At 37.6% G+C, this 26,143-nt stretch overlaps 2 protein-coding genes across 2 annotated transcripts; both read left to right on the top strand.

Annotated features, from left to right (window-relative positions):
- Positions 1–408: 408 nt before the first annotated feature.
- On the top strand, positions 409–6,930 carry LOC135080811 (nose resistant to fluoxetine protein 6-like). The gene is made up of 9 exons (XM_063975534.1): positions 409–708; positions 1,495–1,715; positions 3,019–3,233; positions 3,668–3,747; positions 3,821–4,002; positions 4,312–4,466; positions 5,226–5,394; positions 5,890–6,083; positions 6,828–6,930. Exons 1-9 carry the CDS (start codon positions 582–584, stop codon positions 6,928–6,930), a joined length of 1,446 nt encoding a protein of 481 aa, XP_063831604.1. The 5' UTR covers positions 409–581.
- A 2,435-nt stretch (positions 6,931–9,365) lies between these two features.
- Positions 9,366–19,162, top strand: LOC135080810 (uncharacterized). Its single transcript, XM_063975532.1, has 5 exons — positions 9,366–9,501; positions 10,272–10,455; positions 15,974–16,116; positions 16,629–16,738; positions 18,943–19,162. The coding sequence occupies exons 2-5, from the start codon at positions 10,311–10,313 to the stop codon at positions 19,160–19,162; spliced, it is 618 nt and encodes a 205-aa protein (XP_063831602.1). The 5' UTR covers positions 9,366–9,501; positions 10,272–10,310.
- Positions 19,163–26,143: the final 6,981 nt, after the last annotated feature.

The raw sequence follows: 26,143 nt of genomic DNA, 5'->3' as shown, positions 1-26,143 counted from the left end.
GGCACAAACTTAACAAAGCAAAATAAGTAGATAGTATTTAAAGCAGATCCTGATATGTACCTTCCTATAGCAGACCATTAAGTGGTTATCAAGTGTTATTAATTGTAAAATAAGTAATTATGTAAACTGTCTTCATAATACATAAAAATAAACAGTTAAAAAATATTGCTATGATTGTCGCTAAAAGAAATCCAAGAGTAAATAAAAATAAAAAATATTCCCACAATACAGAGTGCCAGACAACCAACGCAGACAATGATCCGACTAAACACATCGATCTGCAATCTCGCGAACTTGGCTAATTACTCTGATTATATTACTGATCATGCAACACCTGATGCCTCCTTTTATAAAGTCAAATACTTTTTTTCATCTCAGTTTACCATCAGTCCTCCACGATGAAACGTATACTTGCTCACGTAGTTTTACTGTTCACCTGTACAGTGGGATATGTAGCGAATAACGTTAAATATTCTGAAAGTACTACGAAATTACCGGTAGACGTCATAGGAGAAGAAACTGTGAATAAAAAAGTTAGTGCTAATATAAATGAATCGGACAATAGTAACCGTAGTAAATACATGTATTTAGAAGATGTGTTGGTGGGATTGAAATATCAGAATTGGACTGAGGACGAGCTGCCGTGTTTGAACCAAACGTTAGTGTTGATTCGGAGTTTGCAGAATTTTACGCTTTGGGCTGTTTGGGGTAAGTTTTATTATGCAAATGAGTACGGCTCCAATAGCATAATACTCGTATAACGTGTACCTAATGATCGCATATGACCTACTTGTGCATTAAAATTTATTTTCTGTTTAATCTGTGGTCAACCAGAAAGTACGCGACTTCTTGGCGGGAACAACTTTATTAGTAATCTGTGGCGGGAAATTGAATTGTCAGGTTCAGCAGTTTTCTATTATTTTCTAAATTAAGCTGAATACTTAATAACTTGTAATGATGGAATTTTAACTATTAAAGTTTTCGTGAAAGTGAAGGTAAATTAAACTTTATTTCTCTCTAGTATAAGAATGATAAAGATCGTTAATAATAAATTATAGAGGCCTAAATGCACATGTCAGCCCCCCTAGACAAAACGCACTTTTTGATCGAATCGAAAATCGAATCCGTCAAATTCCATACAAAAAAGGGGCTTTTCGACCACTTTTCGACTGGTTTGCGATTATAATGGCACTTTGTCTAGACCCACAGGTGTTTTTCTAAAATCGTGCTTATGTTTAAAGTAGGGGGCGTTTACACCACGCACAATCAAAGCTCTAAAAATATAGAACTTTTAGTACCTGCATATGTAACTCCTAAACGTGGATGAAACGATTTTTCAATGAAGTTTATCTGAATCAATACCTATCTTTCCAACTCAAAGAATTACTATCACATCTTAATAATAATATTCTAACGAAGGAGAGCGGTTGTTAGATAATGTACTGGTTTTATAAATTTTCGTATAGACTAAGTTTATGTACTTATTGTCAATAGAATGGGACTCCGTTTCATCCCAGCCTCTTGGCCTACTCTCTGGCAACCGGTACCAACTGGGCAACTTCGACCAATGCATGAACCCGCCATGGATGTCCACCTATCCTGAAGTGGAGTCCCAGTACTGCTTAGCTGAAGTATCCCTTGAGAGAAGCGATCATGCGAAAAAGAGACGGCTAGATGACATAAAACCGTACGAAAACGCACTGGATTTTATACAAGTGAGTGTCCTTTTTTATAAATAAAAGATTAGTATGCATTTAAGTAAGATATCTGCGACACCCAAAAAGATAACTTGCAACTTTAGTTACACGTTTGTACAACTTTTGACATATGCACTAGAAATTGTCTGTTGAAAGTTACTCAAACGTGTAACTTAAGTTACAATGTTATTCATATTGGGTATCGCTGAATGATGATGAGTAGTTAATATTGAAGCTCTATAAAAACTTAGTACATTTAATATTATTATTATTAGTTGGTCTATAATTACTCTTATCTGATTCACCTGTACCTACCTATTGCAACCTATTGCAACATTTGCATGCTGAAACACAATGCCCTTAGTCCGTGTGATATAATTAGTGTCTTGATGCTAAGTGAGATCATTCGTAAATGAAAATAAAATTCGCCAAGCGACGCACATGTTCTCTACATTAATTAGTATCTTGATGCTAAATGAGATTATAGTTTGCAAAAGGCAATCAAATTCGTTATTAACATGCGACGCACATCATAAACTATGTAAATATATTTTATTTTATCCACAACGAGGAGGCTCTAGGCCTGTATCTCACCCAGGCCGAAGGTGGAAGCGATTTTATGCTACTTATTTATGATTTTACGATATTATGCTTTCTTACATTATATGTATATTTTTGAAGACTATAACGCCCATATTCATAAACATTACTATGTGGTCTCACAGTGCGCATGGACGCACAGGGTGACACACGAATCAATCACAGAGCTCTATTCAACGCTGTGCGTTTGATTTTCTGCTTCACATAAGCAAGCATCGTTTGTGAATACGGGCGTTAATAACATCCACTTCTCGTTTCCACCGCTACAACTCCTGTGTAGCCAGGATCTTAAGCTTGACTGTCAATATAAGTCCAACCAGCGAAGGTAAAGTTTGTACCGCGGGAAAGTTAAACTGTCATTGGGCTTGCGTGCCCTCCGTATGCCAACCACGTTCAGTAGAACGCCTGGTGAGCGCGGTGCTTGTGCGCAGCCATCTAAACATATACATACATGGTTTATAAAGAAAACTGGACCATTTAGCTCATTTGTGTAGTACACTATTGTTTAAATTGACTCTGTATTCCCAGTACCACACGCCGAACGTCCGTCCACTCTCCCATTTGACATGGGGGGCTTGCGTGCACTCTGGTATGCCAACCACGTTCAGTAGAACGGCTGGTGAGCGCGGTGCTTGTGCGCATCCATCTAAACACATATAAAACTGGACCATTTCGCTCATTTGTGCAGCGCACTGTTGTTAATTTGACTCTGTTTTCCCAGCACCACACGCCGAACGTCCGTCCACTCTCCCACTTGACATGGGGGGCTTGCGTGCCTTCCGTATGCCAACCACGTTCAGTGGAACGCCTGGTGAGCGCGGTGCTTGCCCGCAGCCATCTCAGCGCGGCTGGGCTGCGACCGCGCATTGCTGTGAGCGAGCCCTGTCAGCAGACAAACAGCCCGAGGAAATTCGACGCACTGTTTTACGCGTTCGTGTACGTATTTCCTTAGATCTTTAATCTGTAACAACGGAATGTTTACCTGTGTATATTAGTATGTATTTCAAAATCCCTACATAGACGAGTACCTTACCAATGATCTTGTACGAGAAAATCTATTAGCATTTGATTCTGAATAATTAGGCAAGATGGAGTCTAATGCCCGTTTTCACCATCAATGCCTATTTTTTAAGTGACCCCTATGAAACAAAAATCCTATTATGTGTTACCATTGATGTGGATTGATGGTGAAAACGGGCATGAGTCTATCGTGTACAATTGCAATATTTGAGACAAAAAACACTACTTTTGATGCGAACTCATATTGTGCCTAATTTGAGTTCAATTCATACCTACTAATTATAATTACATATTTTATTATCTTTTAACGTCATATTATGTAATTCATCAATTCCTTACATTCGTTACAGGAGCCTTATGGTAGTACTAGCCTTAATTTGTTTGATGTGCACAATAATTAACGCTAAAAGAAAAAACAGTAACAGCTTGAGTGAGTATCTGTTTAATTCCTCCATAGATCTCTCTTTACCATCAAATAGTTGTAAAATTAACATATCTTTCAGGTTACAATGTCTGCAAAGCTTTCTGCCTGAAAGAAAACTCGAAAGACCTTCTGAAAATGCAAAAAGACGGCATTGAAGTTATCTATGGAATACGATACCTAACAATCTGCTTCATTGTGATGTGCCATCAGGCTGGCATGCTGAATTCCGGACCGATCAGCAATGGCATCGGAGTTGATAAAGCAAGTATAACGATAATATGTTTATAATACTATACCTACATAGAAACAATATGTTGATACCTGGCGATCAAAATTTGCAGTTGATTTCACTTTCAGCCTGATCATCACTTTCTATTAAGTGCGATGCAGGCCAAAAGCTTCACCCCTAGTACTTTCAATCGTCTAAGTATAAAAGTCTGTTAAAAGTTAAATATTTTTTTAATCAATTATGATAGTGTTGTTGCTCTCATCTCGCAATTTCGTATACGAATTTCGAAGAGGGAACTTCAATTGATAGTTTAATAAGTTTATTGAACTTATTTTTTCTAGGAGGTAACTCTATCACCGTTCGCGATTTTTATCCTTCACGACGACGTATTTGTGGACACCTTCTTCGTGATCTCCGGATTCCTCATGGCCAAGACCATCACAGCATACGAGAAACTTCCTAACATCTTCTTGCTACTATTGAAAAGATACATAAGGTATAATATGAATACTGTTTTAATTGATTGATTTAATTAGCTGAATTGATTGAGATATCTGAGTAATAATGGTAATGATACAAATTCAATTATGTGGTTACATTTATGCGTATAAATAAAATGTAAACGGATATGCGTCAGATACTATTTGCATTCACATAACAACAAATGGCCGTGCTTTTTACTGCCTATCCTATGACAACTAGGTAGTTATATGTGTATAGGTACTCGTAGTTTATCTGATGATCATGCCATATCACACACTTATATGCTTAGAATTGCCTGTCTTCGCCACTGGGTGTATTTTTTTTACAAACAAATATTAGTAATTTGTAAATCCTCGTGGAGAAGTAAATATTTTTGTTTTATGACTTTTACTTCAATAGTCCAGCGGAGGCGGGTTTCAAACCCGAGTTCCTCGGATCTCGGTTCGTCCATTCCGACATCGATACTATTGGACTATTGACGCTCGAATATAAGGCATATTCAAACCTGAGCGATATTCGCTGCCGCTGTGGGTAGAGGTACATACCGCGCGGGTTTCGCTCAGGTATTTAATTTAGTATCAAGTACCGCGGCTAGTGCGTTTTCTCTGCCGCAGACGGTAGCGAATACCGCTTAGGTCTGAACAGTATTATTATCGCATACCCATTGGGTTTTCTCTGCCGCAGACGGTAGCGAATACCGCTTAGGTCTGAATAGGCCTTTAATAGGTATTAAAGTATTGTATTTTTTTAAAGATACTTAAACTATTTTCAGACTAGTGGTAGCTCTAGCAGTGGTGGTATTCTACGTGTGTGCCATCTTCCCTCTCACCGGCTCCGGCCCTCTGTGGGAGAGGTTCGTGGCGGGCGAGACCGACGCGTGCCTAACCAACTGGTGGCTAAATATACTCATGCTGAGCAACTATATCAATACAGATAATGCGGTAAATATTTGAAGTTTACGTTAGCGGAATAGAAGAAGGAACTTCTTATGATATATTTGCCTACTATGAACCTATGAACAAAAACGTGAGAGCATTAGGAGATATCATTACCAAAATACATGATTGAATTGTCCTTCAACAACAACAACAATATACAGATTTATTAATACAAATTGTAATCGGGCCCAACTATCGGCCGACCAAAAATCGGTGGTCTGCGCATAGCCTTAAAGTTATAAAGCTTTTCGTCTACCAAAATCAACTTCTTGACGTAATTACTCTCTTTCGGTCCCTAGACTAAATATCAAATCAATTATTTTATAACAACACATCGTAGTACAAACGGAGAACCTTATACGATTATGGCATTCTCTTCCAGACAACCTACATTATGAAATAATGGTTTCTTATTTAATACACTTGCCATACATACTTTCTAAAACTACGTATTCTGATCTGCATCTAATCTTTAACCAAGTTATCAAATCTTTTCAGTGCATCGTAGTCTCCTGGTACATTCCTTGCGACTTCCATCTATTCGCGCTGACCATCCTCACATACGCGCTGTACAAACGTTGGCGAGGGTTTGGGCTGGTCTGCGCCTGCGTTCTGACCACCGCCTCCGTTATCACCCCAGGAGTTGTCAACTACGTTAACAATCTGTCTGCGGTGCAACTGTTTACTTTTGAGTGAGTTCCTTCAACATCCACCTTCAGTAGCTGCTCTTTGGAGCATCTTTGACGTCCATTGGCTGCCCGCAACATTAACTAAGTACGAGTAATTGGGATACTGATTCTACAAAGAACTGGATTTCCCGTGCGTCCTGACGACCGCCTCAGTCATCATCCCAGGAGTTGTCAACTAAGTCAACAATCTGTCTGCGGTGCAGCTGTTTACTTTTGAGTGAGTTCCTTCAACATCCACCTTTAGTAGCTGCTCTTTGGAACATGTTTGACGTCCATTGGCAGCCCGCAACATTAACTAAGTCATTGGGATAATGGTTCTACCAAGAACTGGTTTTCCCGTGCGTCCTGACGACCGCCTCCGTCATCACACAAGGAGTTGTCAACTACGTCAACAATTTGTCTGCGGTGCAACTGTTTACTTTTGAGTGAGTTCCTTCAACATCCACCTTTAGTAGCTGGTCTTGGGAACATCTTTGACGTCCATTGGCAACCCGCAACATTAGCTAAGTCATTGGGATACTGATTCTACAAAGAACTGGTTTTCCCTTGCGTCCCGACGACCGCCTCCGTCATCACCCCAGGAGTTGTCAACTACGTCAACAATCTGTCTGCGGTGCAGCTGTTTACTTTTGAGTGAGTTCCTTCAACAATCAACATCCACCTTTAGTAGCTGCTCTTCGGAGCATCTTTGACGTCCATTGGCAGCCCGCAACATTAGCTAAGTCATTGTGATACTGATTCTACAAGAACTGGTATCCCGTGCGACCCGACGACCGCCTCCGTCATCACCCCAGGAGTTGTCAACTACGTCAACAATCTGTCTGCGGTGCAGCTGTTTACTTTTGAGTGAGTTTCTTTTACATCCACCTGTACAACTACACAGCTCCTTAGCACAAACAGCAATTTGGGCACCTAACAGCTTCCTGGACATTACGTAAATCAGGCAATCTATTTCTAGTCCGTGGTCAGCAGTTGAGAAATCTTCTCCTACTGACGTAGTCAGTTCTACCAGGTAATGCGACGAGTTATGTAAGACATCCTTATTAAGCAACGAATTTTCACATGAGTGCTACGATAATATGGTCGTTTTTATTGAACCCGTTCTAGTCTAGTATGAGGCATATCTAAATAAATATTTTGAGGTCAGATGTCTTGCGTGATCAGCCTTCAATCATTTGATGCGCGTTGATGACCTGACCATTGTTTGACATGCATATTTGTCTTCTACTGTATACGAGCCAATGACTAGGGTAGGTATCTCTAGTTAAAACGGTTAATTTGTCATGCTCATCATGCATACGCTTTACTGATGATTACTCAAAGTGCACGCCCTTGATATCGCTGATTAATAAACTAGACAAACGACTTTTACGTTATTATAGGAACGATAAGATCATCAACTGGGTCCATCAAGGGAATAAATTATTCGGTATAATTGCTTAATTGATTCGTCGTCCCAATTGAGGTCTCTTAACAGTTAATTCGCCTCATCAAGAACTTTAATGTGCAGTGGCAGAAGCATTTGAGTGCCATCGCACCCGCAACTTTTTCACACGACAGGTCGACGGTTCAACACGCAATATTGTACGGCTCGGACAATTCATATTGCCCTTCAATTAATAACAAATAATACTTAGAGGTAAACACCACTTAGAACATCTTAGTGCTAAAAAGATCTACTCAGATCTTACACAATCTTAACTCAAAAATTTCGCAAATTTTTATAGTAGGTCAAGCATATTTGTGAAATATCATGAAATACTAAAGGTAGTTAATCATCTAAGAAATTCGAGACAAATTACGAAGGTCAATCTACGAGTATATTATGACGGTCAAGTGAAATTTCAATGATCGTAGTGTGTCATATGAGTGCTTGTATTGTCTGAAAATTAATTAAGAGGCCATGCTAAGACGGACCTTTAAAGTCATGATTAAGGCAGTATGTACTTGAAGTACGAGTACTTATGATTGTGGGGTTGTGGCCTCAGTTCAAAGTCTCAAGACAAAGATAAGGCCTGTAAGGTACCATGAACAATAACATTACGAAACCTCTGTTATTTTCCTACATTTGTTTGTTTACACTTGGGCGATTGCGTGAGCAATCTATAGGAAGTGATTAAAATAGCTACAAAGTCAGGTTGATTGTTTAGAAAAAGTAGAGATGCCCGTTTTCACCATCAATACCTAATTTTTAAGTGACCTCTATGAAAACAAAATGCCTGTTGTATGTTACCATAGGGGTCACTTAAAAATTAGGAATTGATGGTGAAAACGGTCACCTAAGAGTACCTATATTTTCTAAACGGAACCTTAGTCTTATGTGACAGCCTTACAAAATAGGACAATTTTTTGGAAGTCTTTCTTTTTCATGGAAGTCTGTTAAAGTTTTCAATTATAAGTCATGGATTTAGTGCTGCTAAATTACAGACAGATAAATAACTAAGCTAGCTCTAGCTCTACATCAATGTCTATTAAGTCTGAAAAACTTTACTCATTACGATCTACACTATGCAGTCACATAACTACTCAGGTGCGTGTGCACACAATTCAACGAACTCCGTCGTACTTTTCTCGAATGTTGTGTCATCAGTCATCACCATCATTGGCTATTAGACTCATTTGTTATTGTCCTATCATAATGTATTTTTCCACCTGCATTATGTAAGGTGCTAGGTAGATATAAAGTGTAGTCTGTAAGACAACGCGTGTCATCGCGTGACTGCCTTTTATTATGTTTACCCGTTGTTGATAGGAGTTTACTTATATTTCAATGAACTTGTTTAAATTACAGTTTAATAAAGGACTAATTAAACAATTATTATGTTAGTAGATAGCAATCTGAATTAGGTGATTTTAATGTAAGCAAAGTCAAAGATACAAAATAACTCATTGCTAGCATTAACAATGTTAATACCCATATTATTCTCAACTTAAAAGTATTCCAGATTCCTATTAAGGAATATTATCAACCAGTTAAAGTACTGGTCTGAGAGTCACAAAGCTTACGCCCGTATTCACAAACATTACTATGACAATGAGGTCTAACAGTGCGCGTGGACGCACAGAGTGACCAATCACAGAGCTTTATTCAACGCTGTGCATTCGATTTGCTGCTTCACTTAAGCAAGATCGTTTGTGAATACGGGTGTTAATATCTATTTAAATAAAGTCATCAATGTTATATTGACTCAGAGAGAAAACAAACAGACAGGAAAATAATGTTAAAACCTGATGAAACTAAAGCTAAAGTTGCTTACTATTTTAAACACTTTTTTTCAGTTTCGTAGCTAACCCTCGAGCAAACGCCCAGTTTCAAATAGCATACATCAAGACCCACACCAGGGCGGCTGCGTACATCATAGGATTCTTTGCTGGGGGCTACTTCGCCAGTAAGAAGAAAAATAATATCGTACTATCAAAGGTTAGTATCAAACTTGAATTCTTCTTTCTAGGAGGAAAGTTTCATAGGTATCCAAACTATTTCCTGTTTTACGCGAAGGTAGTAAGGTACGAAGACCTTGTTTTATTTATCTCCTTTCCATCAGGGCTGGGCTGAAAAAATAGATACTTTGGGATTTTTATCCACAGTTAAACTTTCATCATCATCATCATCATTTCAGCCATAGGAAGTCCACTCCTTTCAGCCTCCCCCAATATCCAATTTAACCTTTGGTTAATTGAAATCCGAAATCTTATCTAATATAAACCACTGCCTAAATACATGCTTATTATCTTGTGGAACTTTTAATCCTACCAATATTATAAAAAATGCGAAAGTTTGTATGGATGTCTGGATGTTAACATGTTTGTTACTCTTTCACACAAAAACTACTGAACGGATTTTGATGAAACTTTACAGTATTATTGTTAATAACCCAGAATAGCATATAGGCTATAATTTATGACGATCTGTGACAAACTAAATTTCAGGCGGGTGAAGCCGCGGGCAACAGCTAGTACTAATAATTTGTCAATGTAAAAAATAACTCCAGAATGAGTTGTGCTTGCTCTACCACCGCGACAGCTCACGAAACTTGCCTTATGCCCGTTTTCACCAACAATCCCTAATTTTTAAGTGACCCCTTTAAAAACAAAATTTCTGTTATGTGTTACCATAGGGGTCACTTAAAAATTAGGGATTGATGGTGAAAACGGGCATTATTTTCTTAAAATTGCTAAAAACCTCTTCAGAAACGCTCAGTGACCGGCGCGTGCGCAGCCACAGTCATCATGTTACTGGTCATGGTGAGCGGGACGTCATACCTGTGGCGCAGCTACTCGCCGACAGAGGGCGCGCTGTACGCCGCCGCCAACCGCCCCGTGTGGGCCATTGGGGTGGTTCTACTGATACTGTGCTGCTCTTTTGGTGACGTCCGTAAGTCCTACTCATCATCATCATTTCAGCCATAGGACGTCCACTGCTAAACATAGGCCTCCCCCACAGTGCCGTAACTAGGGCGGTGCCAGCGGTGCCCAGGCACAGGGCGCAGACCCTGGAGGGGCGCAGAAATGACCAGACCAGTATCTAGTTTTGTTTCATGCATGGTAGTTAGTAGGTACATTTTGTTTTATTGCGAATATGGTGTAGACGCGCCCTCTGTACTATCTATATCTATATGGAATTTTTCAAGCGATCTTGAAACAACAACACTTGTAAAGGTGGTTTTATATTTGTCTGATGTGTCGTGACGTGACGACGCGTCAGAACGGTATCGGTTTCATACATTTAGTACTAGCTGGTGCCCGCGACTTCGTCTGCGCAGGATTAGTATTTCGAACAATATGTTTATAAATTGTAGCCTATGTGTTATTCTGATGTATAAGCTATATTATTGTAAAGTTTCATTAAAATCCATTCAGTAGTTTTTGCGTGAAAGAGTAACAAACATCCATCCATCATCCATACAAACTTTCGCGTTTATAATATTAGTAGGATGGTAACGTTCACACTAGTGCGTAACGTGTTGTGTTGTGATGGCTTATGTATGGAACCGATACAGTTCTGACGCGTCACGTCACGACACATCAGACAAATATAAATCCACCTTGTCTTGCTCGCAATATTACATACACAAACAAAAGTACCTATACCGTAACTATGAGACAATTTCTGTCTATATTCATTTGGAGGGCGCCACTTCTAACTTCGAAGTTCTAAGCAAATCTGTCAATCTAGCTGAGGAGATGTACATATAGTTCACGTTACGCTGTCATTGCTGTCAGCCACATTCATTGGTCCTCCCCATCTTTATCTTTGATTTTATTCATTAACTACGTGCGGCGTTACTGACGCACTAGCGTGCGAGAGATAGATAGAAAATTCATCGTTCGACAAGAGTGAAAAGGATGACTTACAAAACTAAACGATTCACAAACGTTCCATTCTGCCGCGACGTCCCACCCAATGTTCGGGGATTCCCCGATACATCGAGAATAACGCATTCAGATAGCCGCAGTGTTGCCAGAAGGTTACTTTTGTAACCTTTTAGGTTACTTTTGAACTGCATTGGTTACTTTTAGGTTACACTAATGAAAAGGTTACTTTTAGGTGATTTTTCAGAAATTGTAGAATTAACTTTTACAGGTTATTCAGTAAAAAATATTAATAGTGACAATTTAAAAATTATGTCATAAACTGCATTTAAACATGAATTTGATTTATTATTTGTTATAAAAAATGAGTTTTAGCCAATGTTTTTCGATAGTGAAACGCAAATCCATGAAACGTTTTTATACGACCGGTCACTTTTCGGTCTTCATGGAATGGTCAAAATTTCGAATTTAGGTAAATGATTGATGATCAATTGTATTCATTTTCCATCCATGAACAACCTTACACAATCGCTCCGCACGCAACCCCCCCCCCCCCCCCCCCCCCGGAGAAGGTTACTTTTTATTCAAAAAGGTTACATTTTTATATGCACATTTGTCCACTTTATTGTCAGAGACTGGTTAGAGCATTTTTCAAGGGCGCAGTTTTGAAAGCTCGCACCGGGCGCATAAAAGGCTAGTTACGGCACTGCTCCCCCAATGCTTTCCACGTTGATCGATTGGTAGTGGCCTGCGTCCAGCGCTTCCCTGCCTAAGGGCTATATTTCACCGGGACACCATGGCGGCGCAACCAGTCGCCGGCTACCAACAAAATGTGAGATAGAGCTTTGCGCAACCAAACGGACACCAGGTGAGTAACTCTCTATAGAGCTGTATACGTTTTGTTGGTAGCCGGCGACTGGTTGCGCCGCCATGGTGTCCCGGTGAAATATAGCCCTAAGAGTAGGCGCACACCGTTGATTTTTCGTCGGCCGATAGTTTAGTCGGGCAGCTGATCAGTATGGGCATGTATGGGAGTGCGCACACTACGCCGATTCGATTTGGCCGATTCTTCATACAATTTAAAATCGGGCACAACTATCGGCCAACTAAAAATCAACGGTGTGCGCCTACTCTAAGTCCTACTATTTACTTAATATTATAAATGCGAAAGTTTGTATGGATGTCTGGATGTTAATAATAATATGTTTGTTACTCTTTCACGCAATAACTACTGAACGGATTTTAATGAAACTTTACAGTATTGTTTATGACCCAGAACAACATATAGGCTATAATTTATGACAATCTGTGACAAACTAAATTTCACGCGGGTGAAGTCGGGGGCAAAAGCTAGTACCTAATACATAAATCCATCCGATCCGAACAAGATACGAGTAGTTATGGCAGTATTTGTTATATCTATAAATAACCTGTATCATAACCATTTACTAGATCACTTTATAATTACGAATTACAGTATTTACCTGACTGCGCCAGAAGGCCACTAACATAACCCATGTTTAGAGGGCCTATATCCAGTTCAAAAATGAAATGATAATGAAAAATAATAGTATTAAATCATTAAAATCATGAGTCAATTCAATATATAATATAATAATTTGTCTACGAAAATGCTACGAACGCATCCCGTAGTTTGTAGCGTAAACGATGTCTAGTAGATTCGTAGCACACTCGTAGGCCTCGTAGCGCGTAAATTATAGTTTTTCGAGGGTTTTTACGATTGTACAAATCTTAAATTTTAATCACCTTATCTTTTTTAACACTACATGGCAGTTCAGAAACAGTAGGGGAGACCTAGGAGAGTTGTGACAATTTTTACTTTAGGGGCCATATCTCGCTCAAAAAACATTCCACAGCTATGAATCATACAAATTAATGTAGCGCCGTTCTTTCTGTTTTCAAAACAATCACCAAAGTTAACTAAAGTATTAGGGTTTCTAAGAAAATCACCAAAATCTTAGACCACTCCCTCTGTCACAACTCTCCTAGCACCGAGGTAAGTTGTGACAGGTACCGAGGTGAGTTGTGACAGCATTGTATTTCATCTATTAGATATAAAAATACCATAATGCTCAATCAAAATATGTTTTTTTAGCAAAAAAGTACTTCAATCATCCTTTACTTAATAATTAAAACAAATAGTTATAGGATGTCGTTACACAGATTGAGCCATATTATTATTTCTCCAGCTTTCATTTTTCTTCCACGACACTGGATTTTATTTAAATTATATTTTTTGACTAAATATAATCGTCAGTTGCAGGTTCACTTGGGGTAACTGACAAAATACGGTTTTTGAGTTAAATATACAGTTTTTCTTAGTTTTTTCTGCTCTTTCGAATGGTATACGTAAAAAAATTCTAGCTTTAAAAAAATTACAATTACACGGACATTTTCAGGTGTGAACTTTTCAGATTTCCTTCACAATTTTGGTGTAACTGACATTGTAATAATTTTACCAGGTTGAATTGGTGTATCTGTAATAATGTAAAAATTTTGCTACAAAACTTTGCAATTACACTGATTTGCTAAGGTTTATAACATGAAATAAAATAGGAATTTAGAAAGTTTTAAGGCATATTACATTATTATTATACCAGCAGTATCAGTTAAAGAAGTTAAAGTTAGCTCAACAAAAAAAAAATTGAAATTGAGCAACTATCCAGCCAACTAGGCGTCACTGCGCGTTGCTAACATTAACCTGTTGTTACTCTATTACTTTTACTGTTGTAGTACTCATGACCTTAATTGAACATCGCTATAAAGAGGTGGGAAATTAAATCCATTTTGTTTTCAGTTTAAGTTGCCCTGTAGAGCTAAATACGGTATTGGTAAGTCAAAGCTTAAAAAAATTAAATACACATATTTTCTTGATTCCCATGGCTTTTTTAACATTTTTTAATGAATAAAATAAAAGTTACTTCTAATAAAATTTAAAAAAAAACAAAGAAAACGGCAAAATGTTATTTTTTTCATGAATTCTCTTATTTTTTAATACTTTTACATAAATTATACAGCAACTAAGTAAACAAAACCCAGCAAAAACATCAAATTATTTTAATTTGGGCAGTACTTACACCAATTTGACCTATGTTTTTTCCAAAAGTATGGTGTAAAATTAGTGTAACTGTCAAAAGTACAAAAATACATTGGTGTAACTGCAATTTATTTCCTTAACTAAGACATATTAGATAATTCTGATAAAGCATTTCTGTAAAAACAGATCCAAAAAAGGTTAAATAGGAAAAAAGTTATGTCCGATTTAAGACGAAAAAAAACTTTAAACGGCTCTACTGAAAAACTGTATTTTGTCAGTTACCCCAAGTGAACCTGCAACTGACGATATTTTCTTAATATATTTTCTTCCTCTTCTGTAAAAATAAAATAGTCGCGGTGGTATAATCCATATACGGAGCTTCGCCTTCTGGGTTTACTTCATAAGCCTCTTTCTTCTTAATTTAACTTGACAAGTTTAGATTGTAAGAGGTCGCAGCTTAACTTAAACTTTAACCCTTTTTAACCTAATCATTTCATAAGCCAGGTCCTATATTTCGACTCCAGCAAGCAGTTCTTCTATATGGCATTCATGTATAGTTATTAGGCATTCAGAATCAAAAAAGTAGCAGCAGGTAATTATACAAATTATGAACCTACTAACACACAAAATACATCTAAAAACATCGTGGAAATGGCCCATCAGAAAAATTTAGTAAGCTAGGAGAGTTGTGACAGCCTGTCACAACTCTCCTAGGTGTTTGAAATGACGACTTGGTTTGAATAATAATTTTTATTTTCTAAACACGATGCGCACACAAAATATCAGTGCTACATTTTGAGACCTGAATAACCATGCAACTTGAGAAAAAATAGCACAACAGGGCACATATACTAAAACATGATATAAATTGAAATAAAATTTTGACGAAAAACTTACTTTTCGCATTTTTTTATACACAGACGTCATATTTACGTAACCGTGCCTCTTGCGCCGCCCGCAGGTACTTAGTTAAGAAGAGCGTCTTAAAAGCGACAAACAAGCGTTTTTTCCAGCTTCCTAACTATAATAAGCAAGGAGAAATCGTCCTTGTCACAACTCACCTCTGTCACAACTCTCCTAGGTCTCCCCTATGGTGTTTTATTTAAAATTATGGTGCATTTTCCCTTTAAACGATGACTAAAATTTCCATAAATCTAATGCAGTCTTCAATATAAATTGTAATGTGACATGCAATAAACGTTTTGAATTTCAATTTGAGTTTGAAATTTATTGTAAAGTACGGCCAACTAGCAGCGATACAAAAGGTCGATACGACTGTCGAGTTGACAATATATTCTGTCTCTTCCCATCTTATGTATTTGTCGTAATGTCTCGTTCTCCCGCCAAAATATGTCAAAGTCAGACGGGTTCACCCATGACATAATGCATGACATTGGGTTTGTTTACATTTGGTATCGCTTCTCGTTGGCCGTACTTTAGTTCAAATCTTCCATTTTCCTTTTGTAAATGAGTCGTGTTGCTGTAGAGACCGACTGTCCTGATAATAAGATGGTTGTTCCAGCGCTGCTGAAGAGCTTCCTCTGCTGGTACCCGTGGGTGCCGCTGAGCCGGCTGGCTTACGGCTTGTACCTCACGCACACTGTGCTCATCATCAGAAACGTCGGCATTGCCAGGAACCCGGTCTATTATGACAACCTTTCTGTTGTAAGTTCTGCAATAAAGTTCTTACTTCTTCCTTCTAAAAGAAGCCACACTTAACACCGGTAGCACAACATCAAGCAAAACCAGACCACAAAAATATTACTACACACATCTGCTGTGTGATGTGTCTCTCCGTAATACGAGTACGAGTAACGTACGATCAGCGCAATGGCAAAAAAATTTTTTTTAAAACTACGATTCCGCCATTACAACTAAATAAAATATAGTTGCAATACTCGTATAAAGCTGGAGAATCATTCCTGAATCCTCATTGTATTCAGCGAATAAATACTTTATCAAGTTCTTTGGTTATAGTGCCTAAAATAAAATAGACAATACTTTAAAAATTTACGCTCAGGTAGGAGGAAAGTTGTGAATATCTCGATTTTATCACTAAGACTTGTAGAACTTCCATAAACATTAATAAAAACTGAAAAAGTTTGTAAAGCTCGCAATAAGCCCTATAAATAGAATGGTAGACATAAATGTATTTACATAATATTTACCGTTTTCAGTTCATGTCATCATTGAGTGTGATTTGTCTGGGGACCTTCTGCGCGTTCATTATCTGGCTCTTGGCCGAGGCTCCCGTCAACAACCTTTTCATGCTGTGCCTCAAACCTAGGTAACTTTTCAAGTTAACTATGCCTACTTTTACTTATTTATTTTATGAGCGATTACGCGCTGCATCCTATACGAGTAACATACTATGTACTAACTACTATTTCGTCGGACAAACATAATACTAGTATCAGGTATGCAGTGCAGTTAAACGCCCTTAAAAAAATGTTAGACTCTATTTCAAAATAATTGGTATAGGGTGACCACACATTTTTTATGAGTGCAAAATGAAACTCTTATTATTGTTTAAAAATATTCAGTTCATAATTGACGTGCATGACATTTTATGGGCCTTTCTATTTCCAAGTAATTTGTGGCCAATATCTACAGATCAAAACCCAATATAACCATAATATTGAAAAAACGAAATCGTAATTTCTTTCAGAAAGAGACGCATCTCGAATGATGGAGAAAACACAATCGAAAGGCCAGAAACCAGTTCGGGTAAAACAGGAAACTTCAATGTTGGATACCTACAAGAAAATTTAAAGGAAAATTTGAGCATTTCCTCAAAAATGTAAAATAGTACATAATAATAAAATCATAAATAAAATCATTTATTTGCAAGAACATGGTTACAGATTGGTGTTAATTTAGTTAGTTCCAGCATATTCTGTCGCATGCGACGTGCAAAAGTTCTTGTTCTTAAAGTTATGTTAATTATTATTGCTACATTTAGTCTTAGATTTTACATATTTTTACAACTCAAAATATTACTGAAACTGTTGAGGATATTGTAACATAAACATTAATTAATGTCAAGTAATACTTAAGTAATATAAATTAGTAAATAAGTACTTACAAAAAGTAGGTACAGTAAGTAAGGTCTGAATAAAGCTTTAAGATTTTTTGTTACTTTTTTCGTGTTTTATTTTAAACTTTCGAACGCTCGCTATCTTTAATCGAATTTAGTAGTGTTTTTAACTGTGCTCTTGTACAATTTAATATCATGTTTCAAAATCTGAAACACATGATCCTTCTTTAATACAGTCGGGTAATAAGGCATCGAAAAAGCGTCATCTATAAAATCTCCCTCACATTATTTTCACCGCGCACACGTTTCTGAATGTAAACGAAACAATCGCCCTTCGTTTCTGTACTTGGCAATGAAACGCCATTTAGTTCCATGAGAAACACACAGATGGCGCTAACATGTTCTTATTGTAAATTAAAAGAAAATTTAGTTTTCCATGATTAGATGAATTGATGGTTACCCCAAATATTTTAGAAATAATGAAAAGAAGAGAGAAAATCTACGATTATTAAGGTGCATTTTAAAGCAATGCAGATGTAAACCATTCTTCAAATAATCAAACTGGACTGAAAAACCATGAAAAACCTGAAACTTTACGTGCCTTAAAATATTTTATTTGACAAACAAATAGTTTTCTCGTAATGTAGTTTATCTTTGTTTTCGTAATTCAAGGTTTAACTTAATTTAAATAAATAAACCATTCATTATTATGTACAAAAATAAGAAATAGGCTTAGGTAGCTACGAGTAACTTTACATACCTTGCCTAATGTTGACTACATTTATTCATCCAAATAATTACTTACATGATGACGATTTAAATGGTTAATTTTGGTTTATGGGTCATGGTGTTTTTATGTGATTGATGAAATTGAACCTTGCCCTACAATGCCCTTAAAGTACGGAGTACTTTAGTAATGTTGTTATTTCCTAATAGGTAAGTACTAGGGTAGGCACAAGTTGTAAGTCCACTTGAATGTCAGATTTTGGTGATTTTTTCTATAAATAAAATAATGTTTCCCATAGTGTAGTCTTACATTATTTTGTTAATATGATTTGAAGAGGCTCTACCTGCAAGATCTTTTTAGAAGACTTTGTCTCTACCTAATCGTCAACTTTTGTAGATTGGTTTGGTATAAAACCTTAAGCTATACCTTTCATTTGGTTCCTTAAAAAGGAAACATGGTGTATTAGATCCTCTACCCATACAATCATTTGCTACAGGAAAGTAACTTTGTCTCTAACTAATAGTAAAATTTTTGTAGAGCAACATATTTTAAGTATTTGCTGTGTCTATTCTTTGGTTTCTAATCATGAAAAGGATTAAGGATTTGCATTAGATTATCCATATTTGCTAGGACCTATGAAAGGTAGGTTATAGGAGCTCATTAAAAGGTTTAAATGATAAAGCACCATGATGGTGGCCCTAAGGTAAATCTGGAATTCTGGCTTCAGTTCCAGCGGAGCGCGACTGTTTGGCAACATAACAGCAGCCAACGCCGCGGCACATAATGACATAATTGGCGGGGAGCGGGCGCGGGGCGAGGGGCGCATGCGCGCGTTTGACGGCCAAGGTCGAGGCCGCGCGATTCTGCCGCGCGCCGCCGCGTCGGCTGGTCCCTCGCCTTCTCGCTGGCTCTCACAAAACAACTTATGGGCCCCAAATGCGCAGTAAACGCCGCGAGTGACCCCACAACAACACCCTGGACCCCCCATCATCAGCACAGGTAATCACTAAAACAAAAAAAGCAAACTACAATACCACATCGATCTGTTGTGTAATGTTTGTAATCACGCCCGCTACCTATATCTGCGCCGATTAGTGCTTTGCCGATAAATTTATTAACTGCGAAACGAACTCGCAGTACGAATGCTGCTTACGAGTGTTGAACAAAATGGTTTGTTCATTACTCGCGAAATTGGTCGCCTCACCTTGCGCACTTCTTACCTACACGGATCACGTCATCGCGTTAGACGCTAATCGTCCGAGCAAACACCGCTGTTGGTGTACTTGTTGTACCTGAGTAGGAAATAATAACTTCAGTTTCGTTAAATGTTAAAGCAAAACAGAGATGCCATGCCACCTGTTTTTTTCAGCGTTTCTTTCAAACTCCTGCGTTAATGGATAAGTATGTTTGTTTTCGTGACGTTGCTACTTATATTTTTGATTCTGGCAAAAATATAAAGAAAATGAGATTCTTGTTACATTTCGTTGCCATTCCATCGATATCTACGTCGCATATCAAAATCAACCTACGCTGTTTTTAGGTAGAGCTGTCGGTATCAAGTAATTGTACAGAGATTTGTGACGTTTATACAAAACGGCTAGTTTTAAATCTGCTATTCATCTTATTTAATACATATTACTGGGCATTCCGATTTGATCCGAATGTTACAAGGATGCTTATTGGAACCCCACTAAATCATTGTGTTGTTTCTTCTTTGTTGTAAAACCTATTGACTTTGGCAAAAACTTATAAAAACAATACGAAAACCTTTTGTCCCCTTATCACTATTTTGTGTTCTACCGAGACAAATCTCTAGTTTTCAGTACGTACGTGAATCATTTTATGTGGACGACATATTTGTTTTTCACGGCGCAAGTCTCACCGGCGCCATCTATGTGTTTATCGCATCGTTGTTTATAATGGTTATTGTTTAGGGGATAGATATCTCAGTACCTACGATTTATTTATTAATACACATGAATGGGTACGTAAACAAATATCATTCGGCATTTTCTCTTAGTCAACATCTGAGCTTAACAGGTAAAATGAAAAAAAAAATTGACATACCTACCTAGAGGTTTGATTTAAATAGACATAATATTAATGAATCGTGTTTATATGATTTTTCCATCATAATATACAACTATTTTTAATATGTTCTTTTCTAAGGAAAATGAAATGTAGAGTACCTACTGATATTTTTTTGTTGCAAAATATAAAATAATTTAAAAAAATACAAACGCCAGTATGTACAGCTCAAAAAACAAGTAGTAATACACCAAACTTATCCCCACTATTAAAAGCACCGATAAAAATATCTACCAACAACACCGAACTAAATTTGCCAGCCCTAAGCCCACACGCTGTACATAAATTAGCCAGCCTATCTATGTGTGCGAGTGGTTCATGTGTGCGCGCCTCCCCATCCCCTTGTATGTAGGTCAGGGGAAGCTGCGGGGGCGGCGGCGGGGGGAGGGGGCGCCCATCTCTGTTGCGCCTGTATCGATCCCGCCGCGCGGCCATAAAAAAACTTTTTTGACGGCTCTTGACGAAATACGTTAATAGGACCCGTTCCTTTGTTCTCTCAAGGGACAGTACCTAGCTCCGACTTTGAGATGTCCAGTTTTCTTATTAGTTATTTATGCACGTGTACCTGCGCGTCATTTGTTACTCTAACTACCTGCCAGTGTACATATTATTATGCTACCTCCGTTTTTTTTTATTTAAGATAATTATGAAATGGGTGGCGCCAGACCGAAGTCGTTATGAGAAGCTAGTCGGTTATGTAAAGTATTAGGCAGAAAATCTATGTTATTTAAAAAAAAGTTGTTTGATGATTTTTAAATAAGTTTTAACTAAAATAAAGTTTAGAAAAAATCAGTCATAACCAGAAAAAAAAACATAACTAACCAGTTACACCGGTTCCTTTCCTTATAAAGCTTCAGATATTAGTAGAGTGAGCTTTCTGTGGAGCTTTCCAACAAATCACTTTTTTCAGGTTACACAGTGACTTGAACTTTATAGCGTTTAATGTATCTAATATCATTTTTAAATTAAGGATATCTAGGAATTTTTCAGCTAAAAATAAAAGAAAGTCAAAGCCAGATTTTTCATAAACAATCTAGAAGTCTGTCTGAATTACAGCTCCATCGACCCACTAGCACCGTCTGCAACGTCTCAGAAATTTTGCTAACACAGATTTTCTAAAAATATTCGACAGAGATGCCCTTTAGTTCACCCCAGAAACTGCATGATAAAATTAGATCTAGAAATTCGCGAATCGTGGAATATTTATTTGGTAGTCTTTGTACTATTTGAAAACTTATCTACTCGTACTTTAAAGCACATGGGCTTGAAATATGTTATTAAAAAATGCTGAACCATTTTTTAGCATTAAAATATTTATTGTAATAATAAAACCTTTCTTGAATATTTTCAATTATGTTATTCTAAATTAAACGGGAATACGTTTAAAAATGTGCTATAAATATTTACAAGTAGGTAATTCTGAGTGTCAGTTCCGATGTTACTTCTGAAATGTCAACTTTTTTGTCTAATTATTTTTTGCTACAGACCAGTCGAACTCTGCATATTTTCCTCAAGTTAACTTCTATCTAATCTGTTGCTATGGGTGATCAATATTACTGAAGTCTATTTTTGGCATACATGTGCTTTAAAGTAATGAACAGTTTAAGTTTTGATAAAAAAATCTACCTAACAACGAAAAGCTTCCTAAAAATTTCATGTCAAAACGCTTATTAATTCAAAATTATGAAATATCCAGTCGGTTTATGTGCTTACCTACCCACGCCCACGTAAATTTTTCTATTACACGTGTATACGTAAGGTGGGTTCAGACTGTATTTTTTATATCAAACCGCTATAAATCATATTAATACTAGCACGTGTAAATTGTAATAGCGTTAATATTGGCAGATAATATGGGCAATTTTGTGAATACACTTTACATTTATCTATTGTACAACTGGTACAAACGCAAAAGTTGGATGTTTGTTACTCCTCTACAAAAAAACTACTGAGCAGATTCTGTTGAAACTTTAACAATTTAGTACCTATATCAGAATAGCACATAGGCTATAATTTCCCACATCCACAAGAGGAAATCCACGGGTAGCAGCTCTAGCAATAAATAAGCCAAAATCATCGCCATATTTCATTTGAGCACGTACACGGGCGACAAAACAAATAGCCGCCGCTGTGTTTACGGAGATCCAGCCAGCTGGTTGGGCGGCTTGGGCGCGCGCCTATCGATTGCCAAGGGCAAGGGCGCCCCCCGGCCCGGCTACCCTGGCCCGGGCGCCCCCCAACCACCCCACCCCGACCTTCGCGGGAGAGTCGGGAGCTGTGAGCACTGAAAAGGATGATTTATACAGCCTACCTATCCACTGGCACAGTATACGGTTTTGAATTTTAAACTAACGCTCTACTAACCACAAATTCGAAAGCTTGCGTTGCTGATATTATTGTCCTTAAAGGTTTTTTGTAGGGCATTTGCTTTCACTATTTGTTCTTATTTTCTTTAGGACAAGGCTGCTCAACTCCAGGCCCACGGGCCACAGTGTGGCCCCCAAAAGAATTTTAAGTGGCCCGCGCATGTACAGTTTGAAAAAAAAACGCACCAAATAAAAAATCCCGCCGAGCACTGTACAAACTTTAAGATCTCTCTGAAGTTAGCTGTCAAAAATGTAGGTGGCCCGTCGTTAACGACTGAATCCACCGTTTGGCCCGACTCTTCAAAAGGTTGAGCAGCCTTGCTTTAGGACATATAATTTTTTTTTTGATTTACAAAATGCTTAACAAAAATAAAAATAAGATTTTTCTTATTTTCTTCACGTGTGCTATGGCACCAAAATGGTTTCCACTCCGTGTCAACATGAAGTCAAACTTTGCTAAGAGTCTATTTAGTATTTTCCTGCGTATAATGCAGAAACTCTGACTTTACAAAATATGTAGTGCGTGAGTAAAATATCAGTCGCATAGGGAGCTAAACTCGTAGTGATAAACTGCTACAGATGGCGCTTGTGGTTTAGGTACTCGTGAACATAATATGTATATCTATGCAATCGAAGGGTCAAGATAGTGAATTAATGAACTAATGTTAGGCTGTATAGCGCATTGTTTATTTCCGACAATGCTCATAACTTCAGTTATAGAGAAGTAAGGCGTTATTGATAACGTACGCACGTACCTATAGATTAACATTCAGAAGGGCCTTACGAGTATGACCCTTCTTATTAAATAATGGTTCCCTGTCAGGACTATGGAAGCCTAAAAAGAGTAGTTTTCCATCGATCGACTAAAACTGAGACAAGTTTCTTATCAAAAATCGAATGGCCAAAAAGAACACGGATAGTTGGAGGGGTCACATTGAAAATCTTGACGCAAGATCATAAAATAGGGCACAGCAACATGGGCCCTACACTCAGCAGTACCTCTGGCTGTTAAAATAGATTAATAGAGCCCTTCCAAAAGGAACAGTGCTCATAAAGCTTAGACCAGCTGTTGGGCGCGCGCCTATTGATTGGCAGAGCGCTCCCGCTGGGCCCTGGGCTACTCTCGCGATACTAAACCTAGGGAGGAACTTTTAAATGTTGTAATTAGAGGAAAATGTCACTGAATAGTTTAATAGAGAAGGGTATCTTGATACGACTTGTAGAAATGTAGAGAGTGGCTATGCAATGATGGCCATACGAATAAAACGCCGGTTTTACCCAGTACAGCGCAAGACGTATCTACAACCTGAGAAATGGCTGAATTAAAAATTCAAAAGACACAATGATATGATGACCAGTAAACTGGAAAATTAAAGAAAAAAAAAGTTACTAACTTTTTTTTCAGTTTTGATTAAAAATATGGGTTTTCCTCCTTTATCAGGGAAAAACTAAAGTCTGATGTTGTCTACATATCTATAGGTAGTTATGGTTAAAGCGTACCTTGATAATTACTTAATTTCACACCTAAACAAATCTGCAAAAAAATAAGTACTATTTAAAATACAAAAAAGAAAGTTAAGTAAGCTTTTTTACAGAAAGGCAGGTTTTCACGGTATTTATTCAGAGTAAACCCTAGCTGAGACTGAGTATTTTGTCAGGTAACTCGGTTCCTCCAGTCACCTATTTGCCACGAGGCCTGCATTCCAGAATAGTTTTGCTTAGATTACGTTCAAGCTGACGTAAGATATTTTTGGACGTCGGGAAATCCAAACTGTTGAGAACGTAAGACCGAAATGTGGACAGCGTGTATGATAGAGCAACATCATCATCATCACCAACAGCCCTTTACAGTCCACTGCTGGATTATGATCCTTTTCCACTATAGAACATTACAACAGTAATCATAAAACGAAATAATTTTGATTTATATAGATTACACATAAAAATGCTCAGTTTCTGAATTGACATTTTTGACTCGAGCGTGTTCATCTTCTAACCAAGTATGATATTTTCATATTAAATTCAGTAAAAGATGAGCACACTCAAGCTGTAAATAATTCAGATATCGGGCCAAAATATAATCATGGAGGCTGCAACCAAAAATCTATGAGGAGGGTAACTCTACATTATTTTAGAGCGTTGAGTTGTACATCATTTCAGGTATTAAAATATTATCTAAGCATAATATGATTAGAAAAATAACCCTTTACCTTTATCTTTTATTTCTACTTCGTTCAACGATTGACTAGGTGAGAAAAGTAAAGCGGCAAGATTTTTCTCTGAGCACTAAAATAATATGTCACTGAGTTGCTATTGAATTCACTACATTGTTCAAAGTCATAAAGGACTTCAATTCTAAGTATTTGTACCTCGTATTGAAGTGTGTGCCTTTTGTATCCATTTTAACTTGTATGAATAGGAGCTAATTCTTGCATACAACTGCTATTTAGCTAATAAAAAATATCTCAATGATCGGTGTAGTTAACATCCCGAAATAATGTTTTAAAAATATTTATATTTTTCTTCGCTTAAAAAATGCCTCAGAGTAGGACCTCGAGGACTAAACTATGTTACAGTTGCCAAAGGTGTGTGTCTTTCTTCCATCCTCCAAAGTCGTATTCTCACTTTCTTTGGTCACGTGGAGACGTCGCTTCTTTCGAACGACTTGTCGTGCAGGGAAAGGTTGAGGGCACAAGAGCACGCGGCAGGTCGCCCATGCGCTGGACTGACCAGGTCAAAACCGCACTCAATGGTCCACTCCACGAGTGCACTAGAAACTGCAGTGCAGGAGGAATGGCGAAGGATTGTGAGGCTTGCCACCGGACCTGGTGTGATGACCACGACCACTCTGGCAAGAGTGTAGCGACGAAGAAGAAGAAAGGTGTGAGCAAGGCTCTACTCATATTAACTCTAGCCCTGAAAGATAAAGAAAACACTGTTAGAAACTAGTATAAAACTTATTCAGGAATATAATTAACCACTTCGTCCATAATATCACTGCTAATTAACTCTCGGAAATTCATAACGAACAAGTTTAAGTAACCAACAAAGTTACACAATATTTGAAGTTATTAATTTATAACGAAGTAGCCTCTTAGAAGTTTGGTATACGTAAATGGTTTTATGTCTGGAATCGTTATACAACCTTTGACCTTTCCTGGATATAAAGAAAGCCTTACCGAAAGGGCGTTTACAGCTAAGTAAGCGTTTGATCTGTACTCTAATATCTTAAGAATGGGATTGGCTATGTATCTCGAGGCACAGCTCGAGGGCTTTTGTGAAAAACTAAATAGAGTATTGTACGAGTCAATGGACGCTACAAGTTAAGTACTGGAGAAAATACCCCTTTGAAAGTCCCAAAATTACTTCAAAGGCAAGAACAATAATAGCTTTCGATTCTTTCACTATACCTATGTATCTAGTCGGCATCACTTAGGTGTTGAAATATAAATGCTAGGTTTGAATTCAATAAAA

This window comes from Ostrinia nubilalis, chromosome 18 (assembly GCF_963855985.1).
Source record: "Ostrinia nubilalis chromosome 18, ilOstNubi1.1, whole genome shotgun sequence".
Lineage (NCBI taxonomy): Eukaryota > Metazoa > Arthropoda > Insecta > Lepidoptera > Crambidae > Ostrinia > Ostrinia nubilalis.
The sequence above is the reverse complement of the archived record's forward strand: the minus strand, read 5'-3'. Positions and strand labels throughout refer to the sequence as shown.